At 40.6% G+C, this 26,292-nt stretch overlaps 2 protein-coding genes across 6 annotated transcripts in view; one reads left to right on the top strand and one right to left on the bottom strand.

Annotated features, from left to right (window-relative positions):
- Positions 1-2,378: 2,378 nt before the first annotated feature.
- On the bottom strand, positions 2,379-7,379 carry LOC146767234 (uncharacterized). Its single transcript, XM_085579655.1, has 2 exons — positions 6,384-7,379; positions 2,379-6,296 (listed from the first exon to the last, which is right to left on the bottom strand). Exon 1 carries the CDS (start codon positions 7,377-7,379, stop codon positions 6,639-6,641), a length of 741 nt encoding a protein of 246 aa, XP_085435781.1. The 3' UTR covers positions 2,379-6,296; positions 6,384-6,638.
- The window catches only part of CSTF3 (cleavage stimulation factor subunit 3), a 48,554-nt gene continuing 28,988 nt past the window's right edge, over positions 6,727-26,292 (top strand). For 3 of the 5 annotated variants that reach the window (XM_085579649.1, XM_085579651.1, XM_021527596.4), the window contains exons 1-3: positions 7,237-7,407; positions 16,226-16,327; positions 16,457-16,552. In XM_085579649.1, coding sequence (XP_085435775.1) covers positions 7,378-7,407; positions 16,226-16,327; positions 16,457-16,552 — 228 coding nt within the window. In that variant the 5' untranslated portion in view covers positions 7,237-7,377. Of the gene's footprint in view, positions 6,859-7,236; positions 7,408-16,225; positions 16,553-26,292 lie in introns of those variants that run through there. The other 2 variants (XM_085579650.1, XM_077784392.2) reach the window with 2 other exon arrangements.

Here is a 26,292-nt window from a genome sequence, read left to right as displayed (position 1 = left end):
ACGGCAATATGTTTGTAACTGGGAAATCTGCAGTTGTTGCAATGGGCGCCTGGATTTACAAGGTAATTAGTGTGGACAGTGTTCCCAAACCTACTGTCATGTCTGAGTGGATGGCACTTCCAAACTGTGTTGGGATATACACATCCTTCTGTGCTCATGGTTTCTAACAAATTGCAAGGGGGAAAAAAAGAAAAAAAAAGAAAAAGAAAAAGGAAAAAAAAGGCAAGTTGTGGGATTCATTCATTTTCGACCAAATTTACATTGAGAATCTGTTTTTCATATAATGGATTCATACTTCTGATATACAACAGCTCTAGTTCTTTGCTCCAAGGAACAAAACCAAGACAAACGACTGCAACAAGAGTGACAACAGAAAGCCTGAATGATGAGAAATAAAGACACATCATTTCTGGTCAAGGAGCAAACAAATATAATAAAAAATCCAAGACACTTCATTTTTTCATGTTAAATCACTGCAGGATCATTACATTTTGAGTCATTTCCCCAGGAATTGTCCCCAGTCTTTGGAAAGATGCTACGTGGAACAAGTACTAACTAATATATAAGCATTACATTCCCTTTTCTGCCTCATTGCCCTCTGTATGCTAATAAAATGAAATGGTTGTTCCAGAGTAAAAACTTACACAAGTATTATTATTTAAAAACTGTCAAAACAACACAAGGAGAAAAATAACAAATGCACACATGTAACATGAAATGAACTGTAATGCAAGATTTAAGTACAATCAATACATAATTAGAGCTGCCTGGAAGAGGCAATACTTTTCAGACTGTTGACCTGAAGGATGCTTTTTCTTATATTTAGGCTGAGACATTTCTCTTAAATGAGATTTCAAAGTGCAGTGTTATACTATTTCAGAAATACAACAACAAAGCAAATCCTACTATATGGGTTGAGGTATCATTACAAGTTCAAATCCAGTATAAGCTTAGCTAATAAAGAGAACATAAAAGCACCTCCTTAGCTTTGTGTCCTTATTAATTTAATAAAAAATAGCACACAAGAAAACTTGGGATCACTGGTTTAACTACAGAAGGCAGCTCTGTTAATATGAATCCCAGCTTCCTACAGGAAAGGGCCCCAGCATTGCAGTTACCATTAAGTGTATCTGTCTGCTTGTCTGGTATGATCACCATGGTACCCAGATGCTTTAGAGATAAATATGAAAACACGGTCCTTAATTCAAAGTGCATGCAATCTGTTAAGGTAAATTCACACAGGGGTAAACTCATAGGGGGCTGGGTTTCACGTGCAGCATGTAGGTCTGGACGAGGTGACATCACCAGTGCAGGAGATTCACACAGAGGCCAGGAACATCAGTCATTTCTTCAAAATTAGCTTTGATAGCAATAATGGCCTCATTAGAGACAGAAATGTTCCTTAAGGTGGGACACACAGCACAGTCACCATGGATTTTGAAGGTGAACTGAACCAAGGGGTATTTTGTGGATCAAGATGTACACCGTGATTGCAGGAGGAGGAGGTGGTTACTATTCCTTTAGACTGGCATTTCCAGAATTTGTAAATCAAGTTTGTCTAAAATAAGGAGATAGAAACAATCCCAAACTTTAGTTTCTTTCACATTGCTTCTAGGTTTCTGGGAGCTTGCGATGTACTTGAGTCACACAAACAAGCTTTGTTTCATAATAGAAGGAAACAAACTTAGAAGAAAGAAAGATTGATTCTTATGTAAACACTTGTTTCCTGGAGCTGAGCTTTCAAGCAAAACATCAAACACTAAAGTTGCATAGCAACCTCCCCACCCCCAGTACAGGTGGACCGGGTGGCCAGTTCCACCTTTCCTGTTTCTCCAGGCTCCACAACACAGTGCTTGCATACATGGGATTTATGTGGGCAGGGTGAGCTTCCTAGCTGTGGACAACTTGTGTTTAAGAAAATAAGAGTTCTGCCCAAAACACCCTGAGGTGGAAACCTGTGATGTTCTGTGTTCATGTTCTCCAGTACATTATGAAAATGAACAGCATGTAATGTCTTATAAACTCACTCTTACACATCATCTTATGATGATTGGATTATTCAACTAAGTAGAAGGCATTTGAGTGCAAGCAATAATATGCTTAGATAGTAAATTATTTATTGTTAATCACTAGCATCTTTTGGAACCACTACAGTACTATATCCACTAATCACAACGAACACTAAATTTTGTATCACTGGCTTTAAGTGAGAAGAAACTGCAATCACCACTATGTTTTTTACAGGGTTTTGTCTGTGTATCTGTAACTAGACCAAGCAAGCATACACTAGAAAACACCTGAGGCTAAATACTGGTATGCAAAAGCATAAAACCAATTACATGTAAGTATGTTCTGCCCCACCTCATTTTGTTCTCCCATTTATTTGTTGGATGATCTCTATGCTGCCTACTGGAAAGTTCCCTCTTTGATTTCCAATTGTCGCTTGATGACTCTATTTTCCTTCCATATGCTCCTGCACCTACTTATTAACTGTTAAAACCCAAAATGTGCGCGACTGTTTCCTAAAATAAGGTAAAGTTAAAATACTTTAAAAATAATTCATCCTTGCAGGCTGTGACTCGACAGCAGGATTCACAGAAAGACGCTCCTGATGTCCAACATCAATGTGGCAGGAGAAAATCCTGTAACCAGCCACGAGGCCCCCCGAGCTGGTGCCGTGCCGTTTCCCCGCTGCGCGGCTGCCGGGTGCGCGCTGCCGGTCCCTCGCTCCGCTGCCCGCGCAGTGTTTGCCTGCCACCTCCCGGGCGAGCCACAGCGCCGGGACACCGCGGGGCACAGCCCCACCAGCCGCAAGAGCGCATCTGGACACGCCAGTGGTCGCTAGGAGCGTTTGAACGACTTCGGAAAGACTTAGGTTACAAACACGCGAAATTTTGAGAACATTGCTGCGGGAATGCAGGGCATCCCTCTGCCTGCCCTGGAAGGTCTGGGACCCTGGCAGGGGTCAGGAACCCCCCTGGACAGAGCCCCCAGAGACACTGGCTGTGATCTCTGGCCATGGAAAAGAGTTTTCAATCTTACAGGATCAATTACCAGCTCTGAGTGTTTTTTATATAAGTAATAATTAAGTGTGGCACGGGTGCAAAAGTAAAATTTTAGGATTCTAGATGAGGGGTCCAAAGGGGACAAGATGGAGGAAATTGGGTGTTCCTTGTCCTTTTTCTCCTTCTTCACGCCCTCCATGTTTCACTGTGGTGTTGGCATTTTTCTGTTGGTTCAGGCTGGGGACACACTGTCCAACGTAGGTGACAGATCTTGGCACGTTCTTGTAAATCCAGCCCAGGGAGTTTCTGGTATTTAATGTTTGTCACATCCCACTGAGGGCAGAGCCCCACACGCTGCCCTGCAGGACAGAGCTGGGCAGGGCAGCAGAACATGTGAGAGATAAACAGAATAAACAACCTGGAAACCAGCACAGACCAGTTATGGCTTCTGCTTTGGCAGGGGGCTGAGAGACAGAGACTTTCTACAATCTCAGAATCATCAATACCTCAGATTCCGACACATTGCAATCAGTGAACTGTGCTGCTGTTTGTATAAATTACCTCCTCTTTCTCCCTCCAGCTGCAAGGCTTCATTTGGACTCCACTTTCATCCAGAACAGCATTTCTCAATTGGTTTTCTTTTGTTGTTGTTGCCATTGGCTTGGTGGGGTTTTTTTTGTTTTGGTTCAGGGTGTTTTGTGTGTTGGTTTTTTTAACTTTGTTGTGTAATTTGAAGTTTTCTAGATTTCTACTCTTTTTCTGCCTAGAGATTTTGTCCAGGCAGAGCTGGTGGGTCTCAGCCTCTCTGATTTTCAGAGCCTTGGACTCTGTTGCAGCCTGGCAGTGGACAGGCAGGAATGCCAGAGGAATGGACATGTGGGGCTGACTGTGCCCATCCTGGGAAGCTCATCTGCTCACAGACTTACACCCAAAGCATTTGGGACATGTTAGACCCACTGTATGTACACTGTAAAGGGCACATCCATAAATACCTGACCACAGATCTCAAAGGGAAAAAACAGCGTAATCCTGCCCCTGAGGATACCCAGTTGTTGTCTTAAACAATTTACTGCACCATGTTCAGTGCTTAGGGTTTCATCTTTAAAATACAGCTTCGACCAGAGAGAGATCCAGCTTCAGATTTCATTTCATTATGGTAAATTTTCCAAAGAATCCACAAGGCAATATAAATAAACGTTGATGAATACTAATAATGATCCACAACAACACGAAGTGTTACAGGAAGGCAACAACCACTTGCACTGGGAAAGAATTCTGCATTGAAAACAGAACAAGATTTATAACAAGCTTGTTTGGTTGACATGATGATTATTTATATTTTCCCTAGAAAACTGAAAAAGCTGCTTACAAAAAATAAATGAGGCAATACTGTAATAAATAGCATTAAGTGATAGGCAATTCAAGCAAATGAATTGATGTTGAGAGGCCAGAATTCAATCCTGAATTTTAACACCTTATTACACTACTAAAATACATTACTGGGACTATGTAATCTGCTGTAATTATTTTTACTCATCACCCTAGCTGTTCACTGATCCATCCAGCTTTGTTTTCTGCTTATACACTAAATTTCTAAACTCTTTTCAATCCTATTTCTGCCTTCTCCTCCTCACTACCCAAATCCCCCCAGATTATTCCTTCCCTCTTGACTACAAACTCCAGCAGTGCCAGTGCAGAGCCCAAGAAAACAAACTCAGCAAAGCTTGTTTGAGTTTTGCTTCCTCCCTCATGTTTGATATTGATGGTAATTAGGGAGACCTGATTAGTGAGACACAGCGCCCTGGATGTCAAATGGGGAGCAACACCAATGTGGCAGAAGGATGAGTTTCATTCTTAAGTATGACCTAGGAGGATGTAAATTTAGGCTGCTTTCTCTTTTTTAGTTGACAGACTCTCCACATTGTTGTTCATTTAGAAATCCAAAAGGGGTGATTATGGATTCTGTAGGGGACCCAGGCCCTGCAGAAGTCTCAGCTGAGGAAACACCAGGCCCCACCAGGCCAAGAGCAGCATGGGGTCTCTCGGTTGTCAGGTCCTTACCTTTATCCTGTGTCTGAAATCCATCTCAGGAGGGAGACAGCCCACAGCCTCCAACCAGTGTGGTGACACTGGTGACAAGGACAATCTTCAGCATCCTCTGCACTCTGGTGAGATTCACACTGACACAGAAATTAATAGGGCAGCTCAAATCTGAGGGCCTTAAACTGTCTCCAACTCTGAGCAGACACAGTCAACATAATTACACCTGTGATTGAATCCTTCTGAGAATAAGGTTGCAAACATCATTTTTAGTGCTAATTGTTGCACAAAACCCACTATTTCATAACTAGCATTAAAAATAAGCTGCTAAAATGCCTTGGGAGGCAGGTGTTTGATAACCACTGCCCCAACTCTGTGAAAGCAGCCTCCTTTCAAATTTGCTTTGCTTACAGTTTGCCAAGATCATGGCCTGGCAGCCTTTAAGGCTCAACATCTATTTGGGTTCTCATTTTCTCCCAGTTCCAAGTCCCACTGACCTGTAGGTACAGTAGTCTTTAATTCCTGAGCAGCTTCAGAGTTTTGATTTCTGCCACATTCCCTCCCAGAGCAGTGTAACCCACACAGTTTCCTTGTTAATTCATTAAGTTCCACATCAATGACTGAGCTAAGCATGATTCACTACAGCACAGCAAGCTTTAACAACATCCTCCTGCCTTGATGTCACAAACCATCCCAAAATTGCAGTGCAGCCCTGTAATCATGTCCTCCCTGCCCCAGTTCCCTCAGGCTGGCAGCCCTGACATTCACAACAAAATGGAAACCTGGAGAACCAGAAAAAAAGAAGTTCAGCCAGGCCAGGGAGGCAGCTGGCACTTTGCATCCCTGGAATAACACAAGTATTGTCTAATTAGAAGAGTCACCAGCATTGCTTCAAGCAATTATTTTGGAGGAATTCAATCTTGTATAGGAAGTGGGAAAACATGACAAGAATGACTTGGAAAATTGCAGGGTTTTTGAAATGGAATTGTATTTATTTCTCAAATAATTGCAACAAATTAGGCTCATATCACAAAATCCCTGTTCTCCAAGAACAGGACAGCTTATCTGCCAAGACATGTTTGTATTTCACTTGAAGAATCAAAATTTTGAGAAATGTTACTGCACAATTGGTCAACTAACTCTTCACTCTCTGCTCCCTTTCTTTTTCCCAGGTGAAGCTTCAGAAGGTTGCATATCGTGTTTTCCTTATGTCCCATCTCCACACATTTCTGTGGTTTAAGACAGCAACTTCTGGAAGATGAGGCAGAAAGGAAACGCCACTACTAACACGGATCTACTCCATGTATTTCTGTATTACACAATTTTAAGAACACTTACACTGCTGTTGGGAAGGCAGCTAAATCACCTTGGTATCCACCAAGACTCCTCCCGGATTCTTTTTTTTCACATAGCATATGAAAAACCACTCATATAGAGTGGCTATACGCAGCAGCTGATTCAAAGCCCTTTTCTCAGGAACAGACTGGTGGGTGTTTTGCAAACAAAATTAAGCGGCTTTAGGGGGAGCTGCCTCCTGTGCCCTTGAGATCTTTTGAGACCGCGATCTCAGCTCGTGTTTTGAACTAGCCTCGATTAGTGAGAGCGCCTGTGAGGCGGAAGGGACGGCTCTGCGGCTGGCAGCCCCGCTGGCGCTGCCCCGGCGAGGAGCCGCTGGGAGCCACGGAACTCGCCCCGCTTCCTCCCGCGGGTGCCGTGAGCTACAGCGGGGCCGCCCTCGGGGCCGGGCAGCAGCGGCTCCGCGGAGACAGCGCTGTCCCACGGCGTGCACAGGGAAAAGAGCGACAGGGAAAAGGTAGGGAAAAGGAGAGGAAGAGGAGCGGGAAGGGGAAGAGGAGCGGGGAAGGAAGTGGAAGAGGAGCCGGGGAAGGGGAAGAGGGGCCCGGGAAGGGGAGCCGGCATTTGAAGAAAGAGGAGCGGGAAGGGGAAGAGGAGCGGGGAAGGAAGAGAAAAAGGAGCAGGGAAGGGGAAGAGGAGCGGGAAAGGAGCATTGGAAAAGGAAGAGGAAGCGGAGCGAGCACCGGGAGCAGCGCCCGGCCGCCCTCCCGCCCTCGGCTGGGCGCCGCGCCCGCCCGTTCCGGCCGCCCCCGCGCGCCGCGATGACGCACTTCCTGTCGTGATGACGCACTTCCTGCCGCGATGACGCACTTCCTCCCGCCAGCCCCGCTCCCCCACCCCCGGCCCGGAGGCGCTGCCGCCATTTTGCCGCTCTCTCGCTGCCGCTCTCCGGGTGCGGCGGCTGCGGCCGGAGCAGCGATTTACAGGAGCTTTAACCCGCTCGGGGCCCCGCGCCTCAGCCCGCTTTGAACGCGCCATGTCCGGAGAGGGAACCGCCGGCGACCAGGTGAGCGGGGGCCGGGAGAGCGCAGGCCGCGCCCCGAGGGAGGTTGCGGTGTGGGCTCGGCCCGGGCGGGCGTGCGGCCGCGTTTCTCTGCCAGACACTGAGGCCGGGGCTCGCCCGCCCTGCCGCCCGGCGGAAGGAGCTCCGTGAGCCCCGCCGGCGGGCAGGGAGCGGAGCCGGGCGGGGACGCCGGCAGCTCCGGCCCTCAGCCCCGGCTCCAAGGGCTGGGCAATGGGCGCCGCGCCGAGCTCCCCCGTCCTGGGCGCTGAACACGGCGGGCTCGGGATGAGAATTGCAGCCCGGCCAGGCTGTTCACAGCGGCAGTTTGCGGTGTTATGTAAAGCGAGCGTTGGCTGAACTCAGGCGTTTAATGGACAAGGCCTCTGCCTGACACCATCTGCCTCCAGAATAAAGCATTGTTCAAACTCGCTTCGCCCTTAAACTGCAAACGATAAACACTCTTTTATTTGACAGAGGGTTTTCTTTGTAGTACAGCGTTCCTTCCGTTTAGTAGGGAGCCAAACTAAAGCCCAGGAAGTGCCACCTCAGCACGAGGAAGAACTTCGTTATTTTCGGGGCTGCAGAGCACTGGCTGCCTCGGCGGATGCAGAGTCTCCCTCTGTGGACGCGTTCAAAACCCACTCCTGTGTAACCTACTCCGACAGTGACCTTGCCTGGGCAGGAGGGTTGGACTAGGGGATCTCCAGAATCCCTTCCTAATCTCAGAGTTCTGGGATTCTGAGAAATAACTACAGTTTCAGCAGAATTTGGCTTGGGTTTTGTTTGGTGTTTTTCTGTTTTTTGTTTGTTTTCTGGTGTTTTGGTTTTGTTTTTGTTTTTTAGTTAGACTGAAGTTTGTGTTTACCCTAACTCTTAATTTATAGGGAAGTACCACCCGAGTGTTGTATGTCAGCTTTCTTAATCTGGTGTTAGTTACTCTGAACGATTTCCAGCTTACTGGCAGAGTTTCTCCAAAATGGCTTTTTTTAGTAGTTTAAAATCGATATTAATTGGAAGGGTGGGAATGAAAATTCCTGATTGAGGGAAGAGTTAATGATAACAGTCAAATGACTTAATGGCCAGCATAGCCTTTAGAAAATCAAGATGATGGTTCTTGGAGCAGGTTTTTCTTTGTAGAATGTTAGTGTCTTACAAAGCAGGTGAATTTCTGTATGTCTGGGCCTGTACCCCCCTAAAGAGTGATGTGTAAGTTATATAAGATCACTGTTTTGGTGGATGGGGTGGGTATAGGAAATGTGGTGCTCAGAGGGTAAATTACTCCGTTTCTGCCTTGTTAGGATAATGTCCCAAAATTCCCTGTGCACTCCAAGTTTTTCAGGCTGGTCAGTGTACTTGGACTGTGTTTGGGCATTCTTCAGAATGGTTCCCCTCCTCATGAGGTGGATGGCTGCAGAGAAGTAAGAATATGCCAAATTTTGGGAACGCTGGTGTGTTGCATGTTCCAGCTTTCATCTCCCCACTCCAGTGTGTTTTCAAGAATGCATTGATGTTTCATAGCTTAATTAAGCTGCTGGCTAATAGAGCATATGTTTCTGTAGCTTGTAAATTGTTACTTTTTAACTTCAACCGTGCTGACTTTAGGCTTTATGTTCTTTTACAAGGGAGAAATTGATAAGCAAAATGTTTAGTTACTATCTGTATGCTGCATAAAAGTGGCAGGTGTAGCACTGCTATGCCATAGCATTTCCAAACCTGTAAATTGTTATTTGCAGCCTGTGTAAAGCATGTAGTCTAACTTGTGACTTGGCCTTGGGGCCATACTAAGGTTCCTTTTTGTGCCCATTATTGCTTCTGTGTTCGTGTTGGGTGCACTTCAGATTTAAAAAACAGCTCTCATAGGTTGGGTTAATTTTTTTTATTTATACTTGACTGCTCCATCCTCCTGATGAAGGCTTCTGGATTCTGATTTCCTGCAAGTCTCTAATTTTGTTATGGTCAATTACCTCCCTTCCATCGACTTTCTTCACTTGGCAGACTCGTGTTTCTGGCAGGCCACATCCAGACCCCAGTGCCTTTAGCAGCACTGCCATGGGGTTTGCAGCACAGAGGCTCCTCTCAGGGCCTGCAGGGAGCCTGGCTGTGGCCTGCCATGGCTCGAGGGATCCAACTCCAGGGTCCCTGGAGGGAGGGGCAGAGCCCGCTGGTTGGGGCACCCGCACTGCAGCTGCTCTAGAGCAGCTTGTGCTGGCTGCAGGCCTCCAGCTTACATGCACAGCGTTCTGAGGGTTCTAAAGGTGCCTTGCTGTAGGAAACTGAGGCTGGGCAGAGGTGGGATTGATTGCAGCTGCCTTTCCTGTTTCAGGTGTTATCTGCAGCTCCCAGCTCTGAGGTTGGGGTGCCCTGCAGGGATCAGTATGAAACGGGGACTGCACGGTTAATTGGCGTCTGTGCTGTGCGTAAAATGTAAAAATGTGAGAGTGAGAAATCTTTGAGGAGGCAGAGCCCACTCTCAGACCCACTCTCAGGCAGGGGGTTCTGCAGCTTGGTTCCCAGATCCCAGCCTTTGGAAAGCACTGCCAAAAAGCAGCCAGAGGAATAATAAATCCATGCCATGCTGCCTGCAGCAAGTACAGAGCTGTGGTGGTATAGGAAGGAAGAACAGTGGAGTGCTGATAGTAGGAGGAGAGGGAGGGAAAAAGGAATGTAAGGTTTAAGACATAGGTGGGCTTTAGGAGCCTTTATTGTACCAGGTGCAGTGCAGTTGAAACGTGGCTTTACCACCTTTAGGCCAAGCTTAGCTCCAGGAATTTTTCGGCTCCTTTGCTGAGTGGATCAGGAGCCTAATCTGTGCTATCTAGGTTGTCTCCTCATTATGTTATTGTAGAACAGACTGGAGCAGGAGGACAAAAAAATACAATGCAGCCACAACTCTTGGAGTATATTTTAAGTTCTTGCTCTGTGTTAACTGTGCTGGGCCCAAATTAGTCCTGAAGAACCAGTTGAATCATATGAGGACTTAAACTCTGTCAGGCCCTGCCAGACTTCTGGTGAGGCCTGCCTGATGTTTAACCAACCAGAATTTCCAGGGTCAGTTTCTGGAATACCAAGTACCCAGTCCTGTCTGTATCATAGAAATGCACTTTTGTGGACTGAAAGGCTGCTGCATCTGCCACTGTTTGGCAGAAAATTCCATGACCAGCTCTTCCCAGCCTAATGTGTCAGGGTTACAGAGATCCCATGCTTGCACATATGGATGTCTTGACATTTTTGTGGTCCTTTATGTACACGTCTAGATTCATTTCAGTCGTGCTGCTTGTTTCATGTGCTTACTAATAAAACCTCAATTCCCCACTTCCTTCCCTCCACTTTATAAATATTTGCAAGGCATCTACTTCATCTGAAGTTCACATAACATTTCCTTTGCCCCTGCATTAGTGCCTTCCAGTCTTTTAAGGTTAGAACATGCATTTCACACTCCCAATTAGTGTTTCTAAGATACATACCCCAGTCTGTGATGCATTTTTTGTTACATGAATATGGATCTGGTCTAAGACTAAGCTGTGGAAAAAAAGAGGTCTGTGTTGCCTCTGTGATTTCAGAAAATACCTCAAAAACAGTTTGTTCTGGTTTCTTGGTGGTATTTTTGTTCCTTTTGATTCCTCTCTTTGTCTTGTGTCTGTTTGATGTGGTGCATCGAGAAAGTTTCTGCATGCTAAAGACAATAGTAAATGTTGTAGTTAACTACACTTTAGTATTTTAAAAATAGATGCTGAATGCAGTGCTTAAAGATTTTTATTGCAGGATTGTGTGGGTTTAACATCACAATCTTTAATTGTGATGTTAAACCCACTTAGAGAAACCTCTTTAAGAGTAGATAGAGTAAGTACAAGTGTTGGTGAAGGAAAGCTCCTGAGTTTGTAATGCAGTGATGTAATGGCAATTTTTACACAGTTGTAAATAAATTATAATTCAGGTGTATCTCCAGAGTCAGTAAATTCCAGGTATGCCATTAAGAAGGTCAAGTGAAAAATGTGTCAGTCCAACATTTGGGAAACAGTCCTATGAGGAAAGAATGGTAGCCATTACTAATCTAAAACTTTAAATTTATCTGGAGTTTTGAGCCCAGATTATGTTGGGATGGGGTAGTACAAAAGTACCTTCTTTTGGTCAAGATGAATATGCTGGGCTTTGTCTTCTCCTAGTGATCCAGTCTTAAAGGACACAATTCTTTCAAGGCTATTCACAGTTGAAGTGACTTAGTGTAGAACAGAAGCAGTCAAGGTATTAAAAACATTTAAGAAAGTGCAAGCTTTGATAAGTTGAAACTGCAGTTCCCACAGGAAAGGGATGTGTTACTGAGGAAAGGAGTTTAAAACTTGTTCTTCTCTGCACATGCAGCTTTAAAGAAACTTTAAGGGAAGAAATCCTTAGACTAAACCAACCTGTAAATTTAGCAAACCGGATAGCTAACAATGCTTATTCATTTGCATGTTAATATATTTGAAGTTTCATTCACTGGATCTGTTACAGGCCAGGCTGTGCTGAAGTGTGCAATACCCAGCCAAAACCAGCAAACTGCCTTCTGTCTTAGGCCAGAAACCTTTGGACATGAAAGCAATTTGCTTAAAGTAGCCATTAAACTTCCTGCATTTCTGTATACAACAGCCTCCTCCTGTGATGTTAAACCCACACGGTCCTGCAAGAAAAATCTTCTTTGGTTTGTGGAAGTTCTTATTTCGTAATTAGTGATAGTTTTTAAAGCATCTTGAGCTGGCCACTTCATGGATATAACAGGAGTTTTGAACACATTTCCTTTTCACTGCAGATGATCCTTTTGTGGAAACAGGAGGATGCCTTAAACAATTGGATGTATTTAGTCTTGTGTGTGTTCAGGTGTTTTCTTAGACACTTCAGCACCATGAAGTTTCATTTGAGAGGCCTGAGGAAACTGTTGATTTTAGGAATATGGTATAAACCAAGAATATTCCCTTGGGTGGTGATTGATAAATAAGCAAATACTAAAAGTGAACTCTATTTCCTCTGGTTTTGTTCCCTCAGACATTCTTTATGAATTCAGAATTGGGATTTTGTCCAGTTGATCTGTTTTGTAGGAAGGAGCTCCTAGATCCCTTCCTGGAAAATTTGGGTTTAGGTCTCTTCAGATTTTGGAAATATCTTTTTATGCTTCTAGTGTCTGTGAAACTTCAAATCTGTTGCTATTTGTCAGTGTATAAATAATAAAAGGGTAGTTATGAACTGGACTACATGGTAATAATCTGTAGAAACCCCTAAGTGCTAAAGTAATTCCTTGACCTTCAAGGAGTTGTTCATGGGATAGGATCAGGATGATGTGGAGGTCTACTGAACATAGTTTAAAAAAGAGAGGAAAAAAGCATTTTTACAGTCTGTGTGCAGTATTTTTTTCAGGTAGTAAGAAAAAGTTAAAGGTTTTTCAGGTAGAAAAGTTAAAAGGCAGTGTCTGATTAGGTTCAGTCTGGTGGTATTCAACCTGGTCTAAGTTGGGGCTGCTAGAGTCTTGAATGGTTTTGCATCCTTTTTGCTGCATCTGATTTTGAAACCAGGGTGTTGAATCATTAGGAAGTTAATCAGTTTTCTAACAAGATTATTTTTCTGCTGATTTAACTCCCTGAACTGGCTTGCTACAGGATGAGCTTACCTGGAAATGTTTATCTAGGGGCAGGATAATGGCACTGAACAACCAAGAATTCTATGTTCACATAGAGAGAAAAACATAATCAGAAGCTGTATGGCCTTGAACTTTGATAGCAGCAGCTGTAAGCACAAATTGCAGATAACATAAAGTTCTCAAAACTAGGATCACATGTCTTCCTGGCTGTGGTTGAGTTGGGTTAAAAGTCAAGCTTGTGGTTCCATTTTGCTGTGTGCTTCCAGTAGATGTTGGTCCTTACAATGGGTGTTTGTTCACACACCCAGTTCTGGCAAAAGGGTCAGAAAATCCTAAGTGTCTGTTCCTGCAGTGTGTGAGGAGTGGTTGTTTGTGAGGATACAGTGAGGCCTTGTTTGTGCTCAGGTAGAACCAGGACATGAATTTGCCTGCAATGCAGTGTGTCCCTTGGATGGCTTTGGTCAGTGCTGGAGGTGGAGAGGGACAGGAGAGGGATTTCTCACTGGCTCTGAGAAGTTGAGTTTTTCCAACTTCTAAGGACACAGGCAAGTCCAATTTAAAACTGTGATCATCATAAAGTTATTTTCAGTTCTGTGGGGTGCCTATAATTTGTCTTGTATAACTGAGTGGAGAACTTCATCTGCTGCTGCTAAATAATTATTTGCCAATTTAGAAAATCAGTTTTATTTTCCAGTAAAATAATTGTGCTTGTTGCACAGATAGAGTCACAAAAATAATTTAAGATTGCTGTGTTTGTGCATGTTATCCCTATCTATTTTTTGCTGAGCTGTTTCTGCCTTTCTGAATTTGACCCTGTATCTGCATAGGTGAATCGAATTCCTGGAAGTCTTAACTCAGCTGCCACTGCAGTGAAATGCTTATTTTTTTGTCACCTGGAAAGATTTGAGGATATACAGCTAAACTAGTGCTATAATAGTTGAAAAGTGCTTCAGTGGCCCATTCTACTTTACTTTGTTTAAAAGTCAGTACTTACAGGGCAGGACCTTGTGGTTTTTTTGTAGGGTAGGGTCCTTTTTGTTGTAGACATTAATGGTACTTCTGTCTAAATGTATCCAGAATAATTTATTTGAGCCAAGTAGATTTCACTGGGGTGGTTATAGTCAGGAGCAGTGCTTCCTATTGATGTTGATTTATTTGAATTAGTGCTTTATTGAATAAGCAACATTCCAGCTTTGGGTCACCTCTAGGGGTAGCTTACAGAAATAGTTTAAACTTCAGAAATTTCAGCTTCAGCGCTGTTTCTGGAAGCTGAATAACATTTATGCATTCATTTGGGAAGAAACGAAACCACTAGTTCATTTTATACTGTTTTACATGTTAAAACTGTTATCAGTTGAACTACTACAGAATCAAAAGGGGAGTAAAACTATTCATATGGCAGGGATGTGAAACTATTCATATGGCAGTTTATAAATTTTCTACTTTAGAACTGACAGCTTTGAGCAACTTTGATTTTTTAATCAAATTAATTTTATAATAGTTTAATGTGGGACTTGATAGTTGCCTTCCAAGTTACACTGCTTTGCATTAATTAGTGTTAAAAATTGCTTGAATTGCTTAAAAAGTGAATCAAAAGGACTAATGGTCTTTAAACACCTATAAAGCTCAGGCTACTGTTTTGGGGTTTTTTTCCCTTTATTGCATATCTGCCACTATATGTCCATTTAGCAGTTTTGCAATATTTTTGAACCTTTTTCCATTTTATTAGTGGTTTTATTAAATAATGTCTTTAAAGGGATATGCTTTGAATTATATCATACTAGTAGGACTGAGACAAAAACTAGTAATGCTGAAAAATATTCAGAACTAGTGTAGTTACATTCTGCTTCTCATTCTAAAGAGTGATGGCACTTTTGAGAGAGAGGAGTGATGGTGCTCTCTGTACTGTTTGTCTTTTTCAGCTTCAGAAGGATGCATTGACCTGCTGGGGCAGGGAGCTTGGACCAGGTGACTCACTGTGATCCTTTCCAGCCTGCCCCATGCTGGGATTCTGGGACCCAATATTAACAATTAAAACAAATTCCTTGAAAAAAGCTTTTAGCAAGTGACAGGGTTTGGATTTTTTTTTTTTTTTAGAATTTTCTGCAAATTCTAGAATTTTTTTTTCTATGTCAGTCATACTGCACTGTACTGTAGAGATGAATATTCTAACAGTGATTATGTAGTGAAATTGTAAAATTTTACCAGCAAGGTCTTATAGTAACAATTTAAGGATTACTATTGTTACATCTCGCAAAGGCAAGAATTTCGTTGGTATGGTTTTTGTATTGCTGTTACCTGCCTAAAAATGAGCCAGGTTTTCAAAGTTAGTAGTAAGTGGTTTGGAGTACTGCTCAGAACAATATTTCAGCCTTAATAAATAAACTTCAATTCATTTAGGGTTGTAACAAGCATATATCTTAAAGGTGCCTGTATGTGATCTTCACACGGTAATTTTTTTATTCTCCTTTGTGTTAGACAATGTTAGATCTAGGAAAAAAAAGCCTGAAAATCATAAAGCAAGTTATTTCCAAAAGTGTTTGAAAGTAACTATGTTAACAAGTTTGCATTAAATTTGGTAAAGGTTTAGCCTCAAAAAAAGCTTTTAAACTTCGATAGGAATGTCTGAGTGTTTTAGAAAACAACAAGGTGTCTTTAGTGCCAAAACGACAGGAAGGCATCTGTAGGATTGAGAGATCAGAAAGTGAGCACAGAAACTGTGCCTGGATAGTGTGTATCTGTTCCTACTTAACCATCATCTCCTGGTTTTCTTGTTAAACTGTGATACCAAATACCAGCTGTTCTCCTTGTGCAGAATGACTCCTGGATAAACTGGATTTGTTTGCCTGAGCTCTGTAATAGAAATACTGGGCTGAATTTACTTTTTGCATCTCAGAGTTTACCAGGTTGGTAAAAATGTTTAAAATTCATAGTGCAGTAAATATCCCAGCAGACTCAAATATGTATTAGAGACATCGAATTGGTTTAGTCTAACATCTTGGTTGATGTCCATAGCATGTAGAACTTGTGCTAAGTGTGTATTATCTTCCTGAGACAACTTCCAGCCAAATTCCAGTTTAGAAACTTCCTCTTAAAGCAGAGTGGTGGAGCGTTGCACTGTGGGAATGTTATCTTTAGCTTGACTGTGTAGGTGGAACAGAACTTTTCAAACACTGCTTGTTATCTCTTATGTCTTCTTTTTAATTTTTCTAGACTGCTGAATATGTCCCAGAAAAAGTGAAGAAAGCTGAAAAGAAACTAGAAGAAAATCCATATGACCTTGACGCTTGGAGCATTCTCATTCGAGAGGCACAGGTTTAGTGATATAGGATTACATTTCCTTATCTATGGTCCACTCACACTATTTCGTTCTGGAGTAAAATCAGCATATTCATTTACATAAATCATGATATTGTAAATGCTGTTTTGATTTTCAATTTTTAGAATCAGCCTATAGACAAAGCACGGAAGACCTATGAACGCCTTGTTGCCCAGTTCCCCAGTTCTGGCAGATTCTGGAAACTGTACATTGAAGCAGAGGTTAATATTTTTACATTTTTTCTTACATAACATTTCATAGGATTTTAAGTTTATATTTTTATAAGCATGAATAAGATAGGCACATAATACCTAGGGGAAAGGGGATTTTAAATATGCCTTGCCTTTATTTTGTAAAATAGGTACAAAGGAATTATTAAAATGAATTCTAAAGTATTGGGTCTTTCATGAGTTGATGATTGTTGCATTATGGAATTGCAACAACATTAAAACTGTTTCAATGGTATTGGAGTGCTTTAGCCTTTTATTTGCTTGTCGTGTCAATTTATTGCCTCCCGTGTCATTTACTTAGAGGATTTTTCTTTTTATTTACACATACAAACTTATTTGAGTGACTTTCTCTGAATATTTGGTTTGTTTTTTTGTTGTTTATTTTTTGCTTTCTTAGGGAATTGAATGTTTCTGTGAACAGTGTTTGCAGGGAGGGTGTGGGGATGGAAGCTAATTTCTGAAATGAAAATGCATTAGCCCAACTCATTAGCTGTTAAAAATCTCAACAAATTGTGATTGTTTCCATAACTGGGTAAGACTTATCACTGAGTGCATTGGTCACTTGAACTGTCTTTAATGACATGCCATGAAATTCCCTGAATAATCATGGGGGTGGGGGTGGTGGTGTTCATTTTGGTTTGATTCCTTTCTGTAGCTGGTATTTAATACTAATACACATGGTTTCTGTGGACATCTTCTGGGCTGCACATTTTCTTTGAGACAGATTTTCTATATGCTAAGCTTCAGGGGTGGGGACCTGTATTCTGTAGATGAGAAATGAGCTGGTTTTCTTCCATTTGATATGAAATTTCATTGCATAGTTATCATTTCTTATTGTAAATTAAATTACATATCCAGAAATACATGGCAGTAAATTTTGAAGATATGGAAAACTGGGATCATGGGAATCTAGCAGAAATTTTTATATTGCAGTTTATAATAAGATGCTACAGTACAAAATAGTGCCATCTAATTTAAATGCTACCAAATTAAATATATGGAGTTTTCACTGTCTTGTTCGTAGCAGTAGCTAGAATGTTGGTGTTTATTCATATTTGGGAGATTGCAAATGGACTAACATACAAATACATATTTTTACTTTTTTGGACCCTGCAGCCAAATCCATTAGCCTCTTGTACCCTGAAATTTTTGCTACAGGTTCTAGTTTTCAGAATCTAATCTTATTTCATAATTGCATTAAATGACCTGATTTCTGTGCTTTTTTAAAGCCTTTAGCTTTGCCATGCCTCAAGTTTAAGGGTTGAGTAAGGCCATCTCAGAAAGCCAGTACTATACTGTACATCCTTCAGCAGAAAGTCCTCTTGTCAGTGTGAAGCTTCCTGTCATAAACCACATTCAGAGATTAATTTATAGACGTCACCTCCCCTAATTTATAATCTAAGAGTATTTAGAAACCTTAACAGTGGCAAACTTACAACAGGCTAGGGTAGAATTTTTCACCTGCTCCTTTGAGGAGGGCAGATCAGCACATCAGTAGTTATGGATACCAGGGAACACGAGGTAAATCTGAGAGGGAAAGAATCATCATAACCATCATCAGTTCTCGTGTGTCTGCTTATTAATACACTTCAAATATTAGGGAAATGGAATATATAGTTCTGTTATTCAAAATTGGAAAAACAGGAACTGTAGATTTCTGGTAGAAATTACACCTGAAGAGGGTTATATTTGAAAGAAATCTAAGAAGGTAATTTTCAGAAATTTACCTTTTATCTTAACAGCCAAATTTTTAAATCCCGATTATGACTTAATTTTCAACTTATCTAGTTGCAGTAACACATTACAACTGGTAAGTGGCCAATTTATGAATGAAGCAATATGCTTTTCTGCTTCTTTTTAAGGATAGGTGAGCATATATAGCTGTAAGTTGAAATAACTTATTTCCAAATTCCTCTCTAAGAAAAATATGCTCACACAATTGGGCACCGTTGTCAGTGTTTTTTCAGTTGCATGTCATTTGTGCAGTCCATCTGGGTGAACTAAAATTAAAATTAAAAACTTTCTTCAAACCCTGTGGTTAAATTAAGACTTCAGTTAATTTTTGAAGGCTAAGTAGAGGAATTCTTTTCAGGCTTCTTTTGTTGCAGCCTTAAGGTGTACAGGGAATATAAGGAAAGTATTTTCCAAAAGCCTTTTTCCTTAGCAATTTTAGTAATCTACTCCTTCTAGGTAGCTTTTCTTGGGCTGTTCAGAAGTATGTAACTTTCTAGCCATGATTTAGTAAAATAAACCTGTGGTAGATCTCCAGCACTGCTTTCAATTTACTTTCGCTGCCTTATTACTGAAATCTGAAAATTGCAAAATCTTCAGTCATCTGTTACTTGCATTTCCTCTGATGTCAAAACAAGTATTTTACTCTTTAACATGAAAATGTTTCCTCTTTGCATCCCAGAAAGGCAGAAGTGGGGAGGGAGGTGGGGGTTCTTTTCTAGCAGCTTGTCTTTCACTAGAGAATTTTGCCCTCTGAAAAACATAAATCAGAGCTGAATGTTACCTAGTTGTGGTGTATTGGAAGATGAGCCAGGGTGAGGATTATGAAAAAGAAACTAGCCCTTTAACAGCTGTACTGTCAAAGTTGCTAGAAGTCTTTAAATTCCCCTTTAGCTGACTTAACAAATGTGTTCTCTTTAGTCACTCCCAGTCTTCAGTAGAAATTGTTGATAAACTATCTGAACAATAACTGCATGTGCCATTCCATATGTAATGGATAACTTGTAAGTGCAGGTCTTACTGCTGTGATTACCTCTTGGGTTTATGAGTCTTTTCAGCTCACTGACTGTTCTGCTTTTTGTGTATGACTGTGTTCCCTAGTGGAATAGAGTGGAGAGCAGTGCACAGCACTCAGTGTATCATCCAGCTCCCCACAACTGGTACACAGAGCATGCTGAAGTAGCCAAATACTTCACATTTAGCATTTTGTGTGCCAAGCACTGATTTCTATGCTCTGCTCTCTGCATTGTGAATGGTTAGGTAGTCAGTAGAACATGGAGATTAATTAGGAAGAGCATGCTTTGACAGTTTGTTAATGGGAATTACACTATTAAAGTTGAAACTGATGAAAAAGTTTGGGTTCTTGCACTGGTTTTTATTTCTTTTGACATTCAAAGAAGAATTATAGGACTTAGAAATAATATAAGTGGATGAAACAACTCCCAGTTCACAGCTGGTTTTGGGTAATATTTGAACGTCTTAGTAGAGTTTTGGATTCGATAAGTGAGCAAGTAAAATAGTTAACTTGCTATTCTGCATCTCTTAAAATTTAGGAAGTGGAACACTAGTGCTATTCTTCCCAAACTCTTGTTTTCTCTAGTTACTTAAAGTACACTTTTCTTCTGATACGTTTCTCATAAAAACCTCCTCTCAGAAAACTTGACTCAATTCACATGGCAGTGCCTCTTTCACAGTTGTATAAAGGAGTGTCTAAGTCTCAGCCCCATGTGTGCCATAATATTAAATTCATAGATCACACGGTCTGGACTCTAGCCTGCTCTGCTGATGTGCTGTGTCTCCTTGGGTAAGTTATTTAACCTGTTTGCCCTAATGAAACAGATACCTACCTACCTCACAGGGTTGTTGTGAGGCTGCTTTAGTCATTAAAGTGCTTTTGGCACTTGCCTGAAAGGTGCTACAGAAATGTGAAAATAAATCCAGTTTAATACCCTATGATCCCATAGGCCCAGCTGTCTGTTACTGTTTCCTTTGTCACTGACTGATTTAACCATCTTTTAGACACAGAAAGACCTGATAATGCTTTTCATGCTTATGAAAGAACATTTACTTTGCCAGTGTCTTAAATACTTCAGTAGTTCTGAAGCAAGCTTTTGAAGTTGCCTTTTTTTTTCTCTGCTAGTTTCCTTTGAGAAATCACCAGGTTGAAAATACTCTTAGGCACATTTATTAAACTGTATTCATGTATTTGCAACATTTTTTTAATGATCTAAGGAATTTTTAGTTCCAGTTACTCTGAATGGAAACTTTCCTCTCTAATTGTTCTGAGTGCTTCAGGCCAGTTCACACCACACCTTTCACCTTTTTTGAGTGTACAACATTATATCCTGGTCACTTTGAACATTGTTAGTAGAGGTTGAAAGGTTGCCATAATTAAAAAGATAAAAATCATATCCAGAAGACAGTTGTGACAAATAGCTCCAGTCTAGAAACAATTAATACAGAGCTGGTAACATGCATGTGAAAGGTTTGGCTGTTAATATGTATTTTTTGTCTTGAGAATTTTGCAAGTAAGACTCCTGTGTTATTGCTTGTCCTAAAGAAATGCAACCAGATACATTTGTTTAGATAACTTCTATTTCCTATGGACATTTTGAATTTTAAATGTCTTGGTAACAAACAGATGCTGTGAGGATTCAGCGGGTGGGACCACAGCTTAGGGTTGATTGTTTTGCATTTCATCATATGCAATACATCAGTATCTTTAATCCATGTAATTCACACTGGTGTGGATACTAGTCAGAATGTATCATTTAACATACTTGTATATGAAAAATGTAAATAAAACCATTTAGAAAAATTATTGTTTTTGTTTAAAATGTCTGTGTTTCTTCAAAGCATTTTCTTCCCCTGTTTTACTTTAGTCTGGTTATGAATTCAGAAAGGAGAATGTTGTACATACCACCAGAATTCTGCTTGGGGAAAAATGGGAACTGACTTCTGTCAGGATGAAGTTGGAGTGATCAGAAGTCAAAGTAGAATAGACTTCTTGCCTGAGATTCTGTTTGGTGGTATTTTCAATTCAGTATATTGTGTGTATCAGCAGCTGATCTTAGTGAATTTCTTAATGATAATCCATGCCCACCCCACTAGCCAGACACATTTCTCATGGTAAGATTCTGCTTTAAGAATGCTGTACAGGTGCTTTGTACAAAACCCATACTGCACACTCTTGACTGCCTCAGTCTGAGATTTTCAATCTTTTTTACAACTGTATTATTTATGATCTTTTCTTATTCATGTGTGGACTTGTTCCATTCCTGTTAATAAATGTTGTTCTGTCTGTGTGATTATTGTAGACTTGCACTAGAAAGTGAATGCACCTTTTTCCTGTCTTTTCTGCTCAAAGTGTCAATACAGGTGTGTCTACATCTTGCATAGTTCCCCTGGTCCTGCAAGCTGTGTAATATCTGAAAGCTGCCCACATGCTGACACTTGTAGTTTGAGAAGATGTGTGCGGTACAACACTAGTGGGTTTCTTCATAATTCTATTTGCTGTATTTGATCATTGAAAATCCTATGGGGAAGTTTTAGGACATTTTTGAAGTGGAAATGATGCCTAATGAAGAGATTACCCTCTTCTATAGTGTGTTGCTATTTACACATGAATAAACACAAACTACTTCCTGTTCTGTTGTATTCTTTCCATGTAGAGTGACAGAAATATATCCCTGTTAGCTATGTGCTCTTGTTCACAACACTGCTGAAGTCTCACTTTCAAATGTGACAAGAACAGGAAAACTTACTGTGTGCTTTCTTCTGTTGAAATAATTCGTTGATCCTTCGATATTTTGAGGGGGGAGTCGATATTTTGAGGTGTGTCAGGTCAGGCACAAGCTTGGGCTTCTTATCTCTGAATATGAAAGAACCAGAAGTAAAAACAGGTTTCTTGTGTATGCTGTATTTGCTATGGATGGATTCTCCATCTGCTTGTGAGAAGGAAACTGTAATTGTAGTCTTTGATTCTCTTCCATATCTCTTCCAGCTGCCAGCTGGTTGCGTTTCCTGTTGTTCTTTATTCAGATTTTGAGTCACATGATGGTTGAGAGAACACTTTCCATTAAACGTTCTCTGCTAGTGCTACTACATAAAATAATGTGTGACTGCTGCGGAATGACTTTACAGAATGTGGGAAGGCTTTGAGTCATGTCTGGGATGAAATCCAGTGACTTTTCTTAGCTGGAAGGTCTGTGGAAGCCAAGCCTTCTCCACGGCATTCCTGTGCTCTGTTAGTACCCATGGTCTTCATTTACATGTGTGCTTGGGTTTCCCCTTTGCTCTTCTCCTGATTTTTCTCACCAGTGTCTTCAGAATGATGAATGCTCCATATCCAGTGGCAGTTTTGGATTTGTGCAATGACATGTTGTGTACCTAATATCCTATAACTTTTTTATTTCTTACATAAAACAGTTGAAAAGTGAGAAGAAGGAATATGCATTGGTCCATAACTATAACATTGCACAGCTAGCATTTGCTATGTGTATTTGCACATTTTTTACATGTCATTAACTACACATGAGGAGATCTTACAGTAATTTGAATCTGATCTGTATTGGGATTTAGCTGGTTTGGTAATGACAAATATTCATAATACAAAAGCATGGGAGCATTTCCAGAGTTCATTGGAACATTTTGAGGATAGGCAGATAAGTAGAAAGGTTCTTTTTAAATTGAGTTTGTGCAGTTTTCAGTAATAACTTCTCTAGGGTGGAGTCCTGTTGCATCTTGAGACAAGACCTCACTGTTAACCTGAAGTGTAAACAGCTGGGCTGTCTCTGTTCCATTAAAAGCAGATTGGACGGGCCCTGTGGCAGAGGCTGTGCATTAATTTTAGCGTGCACCAGTTCCAGTGAGCACACAGTGCTGATCTCTGGGCCAGTGCTGTACCCAGTGCTCCTGTAGATTGCTGGGTTAAAGGCTTTCAGAGCTTTGACATCTCTGGTGTACTCCAAAAGGATAAGAGTTAGTATGCTGAGGATGTGTGGTAATTTTATCCATCCTGGCTCCGAGTTTCAGCAAAACAACTTGTACATATGTTTAAATTACATACTTTTTATCCTTAATTCAAACTACTCCTCTAAATCAGCTAATTTGGAAAGTTTAATATTGTGATGGAGGATAAAGTGTCTTACCTCCTTAAATTCCTGTAATATCTCTGGATGAAATAGAGATTCTAATGAGGACAAGATACTCTGTCCAGTTCTTTATGGTTTGCATTAGTTCTTGAAATAGAGAGTCAGAAATAACCAGTGAAACTAGAACAAGACATGACTGTGCAATCTTGCTATTTGCAATCTGATACTTCTGTATTGTTTTTTGTGAGAATGAATACATTGCTTAAAATACATTTCAGGTCATGCATTTGGACTAAAATAATGCCTAGTTGTTCAGTTTATAGTATTTTCTATGTCCAGACTGCAACAAAGTCAACTTCTTCAGCTGTTGTTCACCCTCGAAGTATGGGTTTTCAAACACAGTTTTTACTGTTTAAACAAAATACAAAATGAACTCTTTGAAATTTAGATTTGCAAAAGTGGGGTGGCAGGTGTGTAGGTGTATATGTGCTATCCTGCAGATAAAACATATGAAGTTGGCACATGAGCTAACTTCATTGCATTCAGTGGAACTGCATTTAAACATTAAACTATATTTAAAAGGTTATCTTAATTCAGGATTTTGATTATTTTAATTTTTATGGTTAAATGACTTACTATAGGTCCTATGCTGGCGGAGTCCTGAGGAATCTCTTAGACTGTGTATGTGCATCTGTGTTCATGTGTGTTTATATATGTTTAGATTATAAGATCACACAGCATAATGTTCTTTTTAAATCATAGAGTAGGAATAGGAGTGGGTGAGCTTATCAGTGCTAATATTCTGCAGGTAATTGGATTCAGTCTACCTAAAAGTTTATAGGTACTCTGAAAAATAATGTATGTAGAATATATTTGGAATTTCAGTGGAAAGGATTTTATCTGCAGCTTCAGTCTTGAGTGAAAAAGCATACCTTGGTGCTGTATGTAAAGGAGTGGGAAGATAGAGCTGAATTTCCTCTTTCTTTTTGTTGTCTTGAACCCAGTATTGGCCTGCCTTTTCTCCATTCCTGCCTACCCATCACAGTACTGTCTTTGTGTGTTTTTATGAGATGCAGGAATATATTCAGTATAAGAATTGTGAACTCTCAGGTATTGCTGGGTGCTCTATCTTCCAATGTGTGCTTGCAGTTCATCTTTCAGATGATGAGGAGGTCCCAGGAGGCCTTAGCAAGAAGCTGTCACTGCACAGCTCAGACACGTTCTTTCAGTGCCACAATTGTACTGTAATGTTCTTTCAGTGCCACAACTGTACACAGTTGCTGCCCCACATTTCAGATGAGGCAGCAAGGGGATTGAGGGGGGAGATTCCCTAGTAATTAAATGTGACTTCTGATTTGATCTAAAAAATAAATCTCAAATTAATCCCATGACAAACTTTTTAACGTAGTTGCTGCAGAAGAAATCTGGTACTCTTGCTATCTCTAAATTATGCTTATGCATAATTGAATAGCTGCTGGTTAGTAATGGTATTGTATTTGTAAAGTGTGCAAGCACATTTAACAGCCTGTGGTGGGCACTATATTGTGGAAACAGTTCAGAATTAATTTATTTAAACTTCTCCTGAAGCATGGTTTAGTTAGTCTCTGTAGGTTACTCTTTCATATTGTATCACAGATACTTAGAAAATTGTATTACGGCATGCAGGAGCTTGAGTTACAAGCAGCCTTGCTATTGATGTTAATGCAGCAGGGGATAGAATTTAATATATGTAGGCTTGCAGCTACTTAGGCTTGCAGGTACTTAAAGCATTTCTAATATACAGTTAATACAAGCTGAAGATGAGTGACAGTGAATAAATTCACAAAAAATAGCTTTTGTAGCGCATTTGCTTTTGGAAGCTTAGCTTGCAGTTTTCCTTCTACCAGCTATGTCAACTGACCCCGTCCCAGAATTTTCCATGGCATTGAGTAATTAATAGTTTTGGTTACCAGCAATGTGCTTTGGAAGTGTCCCTGCACAGCCTGACAGTGCAGCCAGGTTCGTACATGAAGAAACATTTCCTTTATACAGATCAGAACAGTGGGCCCTACACTGAGAGCCTTAGTCTAGCAGGTTTCATTTCACTGGGAGAATTTTGTCATTCTGGTTCTGACTGTGGCTTTGGGAATTTTAAATTCTGCCTAATTGCAGGATTGTTCTAGGTGTTCTTACTCCATGTGATGATGGTAGTTAGATAAAAAGTGACTAGGAGAAAATTTTAAAAATTATATTTTTAATGTAAAAATTATATGTTTATAATAAATTTAATCATTTATTATAAATAGTGCATTTAAAATAAAGAATGTAAAGTTCAAATGCACTGGTTCTAAATAGACAGGGGTAAATGTTTAAAAGCACACATAGGTGCCCTGGAAAACCCTACTAGCTATTTAAGGTTGGGGTTTTTTTTTTGTTTTGTTTTGGTTTGGGTTTTTTTTTTTGTTTTTTTTGTAAAAATGCACTCTTAAAATAGTCCCAAATGCATGACTTGTAAGTTCAAGTCACTGGAAGAAGTGCAGTGGTACCTTACGTGCCCGTGATTGTTGTCCATCAGTTAGCATTCCCCAGGCAAATGTTATCAATACATTTAGCACAGAAGTCCTTGAACAGGATGGGCAAACACCTCAGAATATTCCACAGTATTTACTCTTGATAAAATATCAGTGCTTGTAAGCCTGAGCAGGAAACAGACTGTATGATTTATTGTTACAGGATAAAAATTTAAGTTCTCCCACATAAGATGGAACTAAATTTAATTCAGGCCTCACTTTTTTTGAAGGGGGGAATGCAGTTTCAGATTGATACACAAAAGCACATGCTTTTTTGTATGTGTACAGGATAGGTATTAAAAGGGAAATACTGTCAAACTTTAAAATTAGCTGTTAGACTTGAATTCAGGAATATTTT

This window comes from Lonchura striata, chromosome 5, assembly GCF_050655825.1.
Source record: "Lonchura striata isolate lonStrDom1 chromosome 5, ASM5065582v1, whole genome shotgun sequence".
Classification (NCBI taxonomy): Eukaryota; Metazoa; Chordata; class Aves; order Passeriformes; family Estrildidae; genus Lonchura; species Lonchura striata.
The sequence above is the reverse complement of the archived record's forward strand: the minus strand, read 5'-3'. Positions and strand labels throughout refer to the sequence as shown.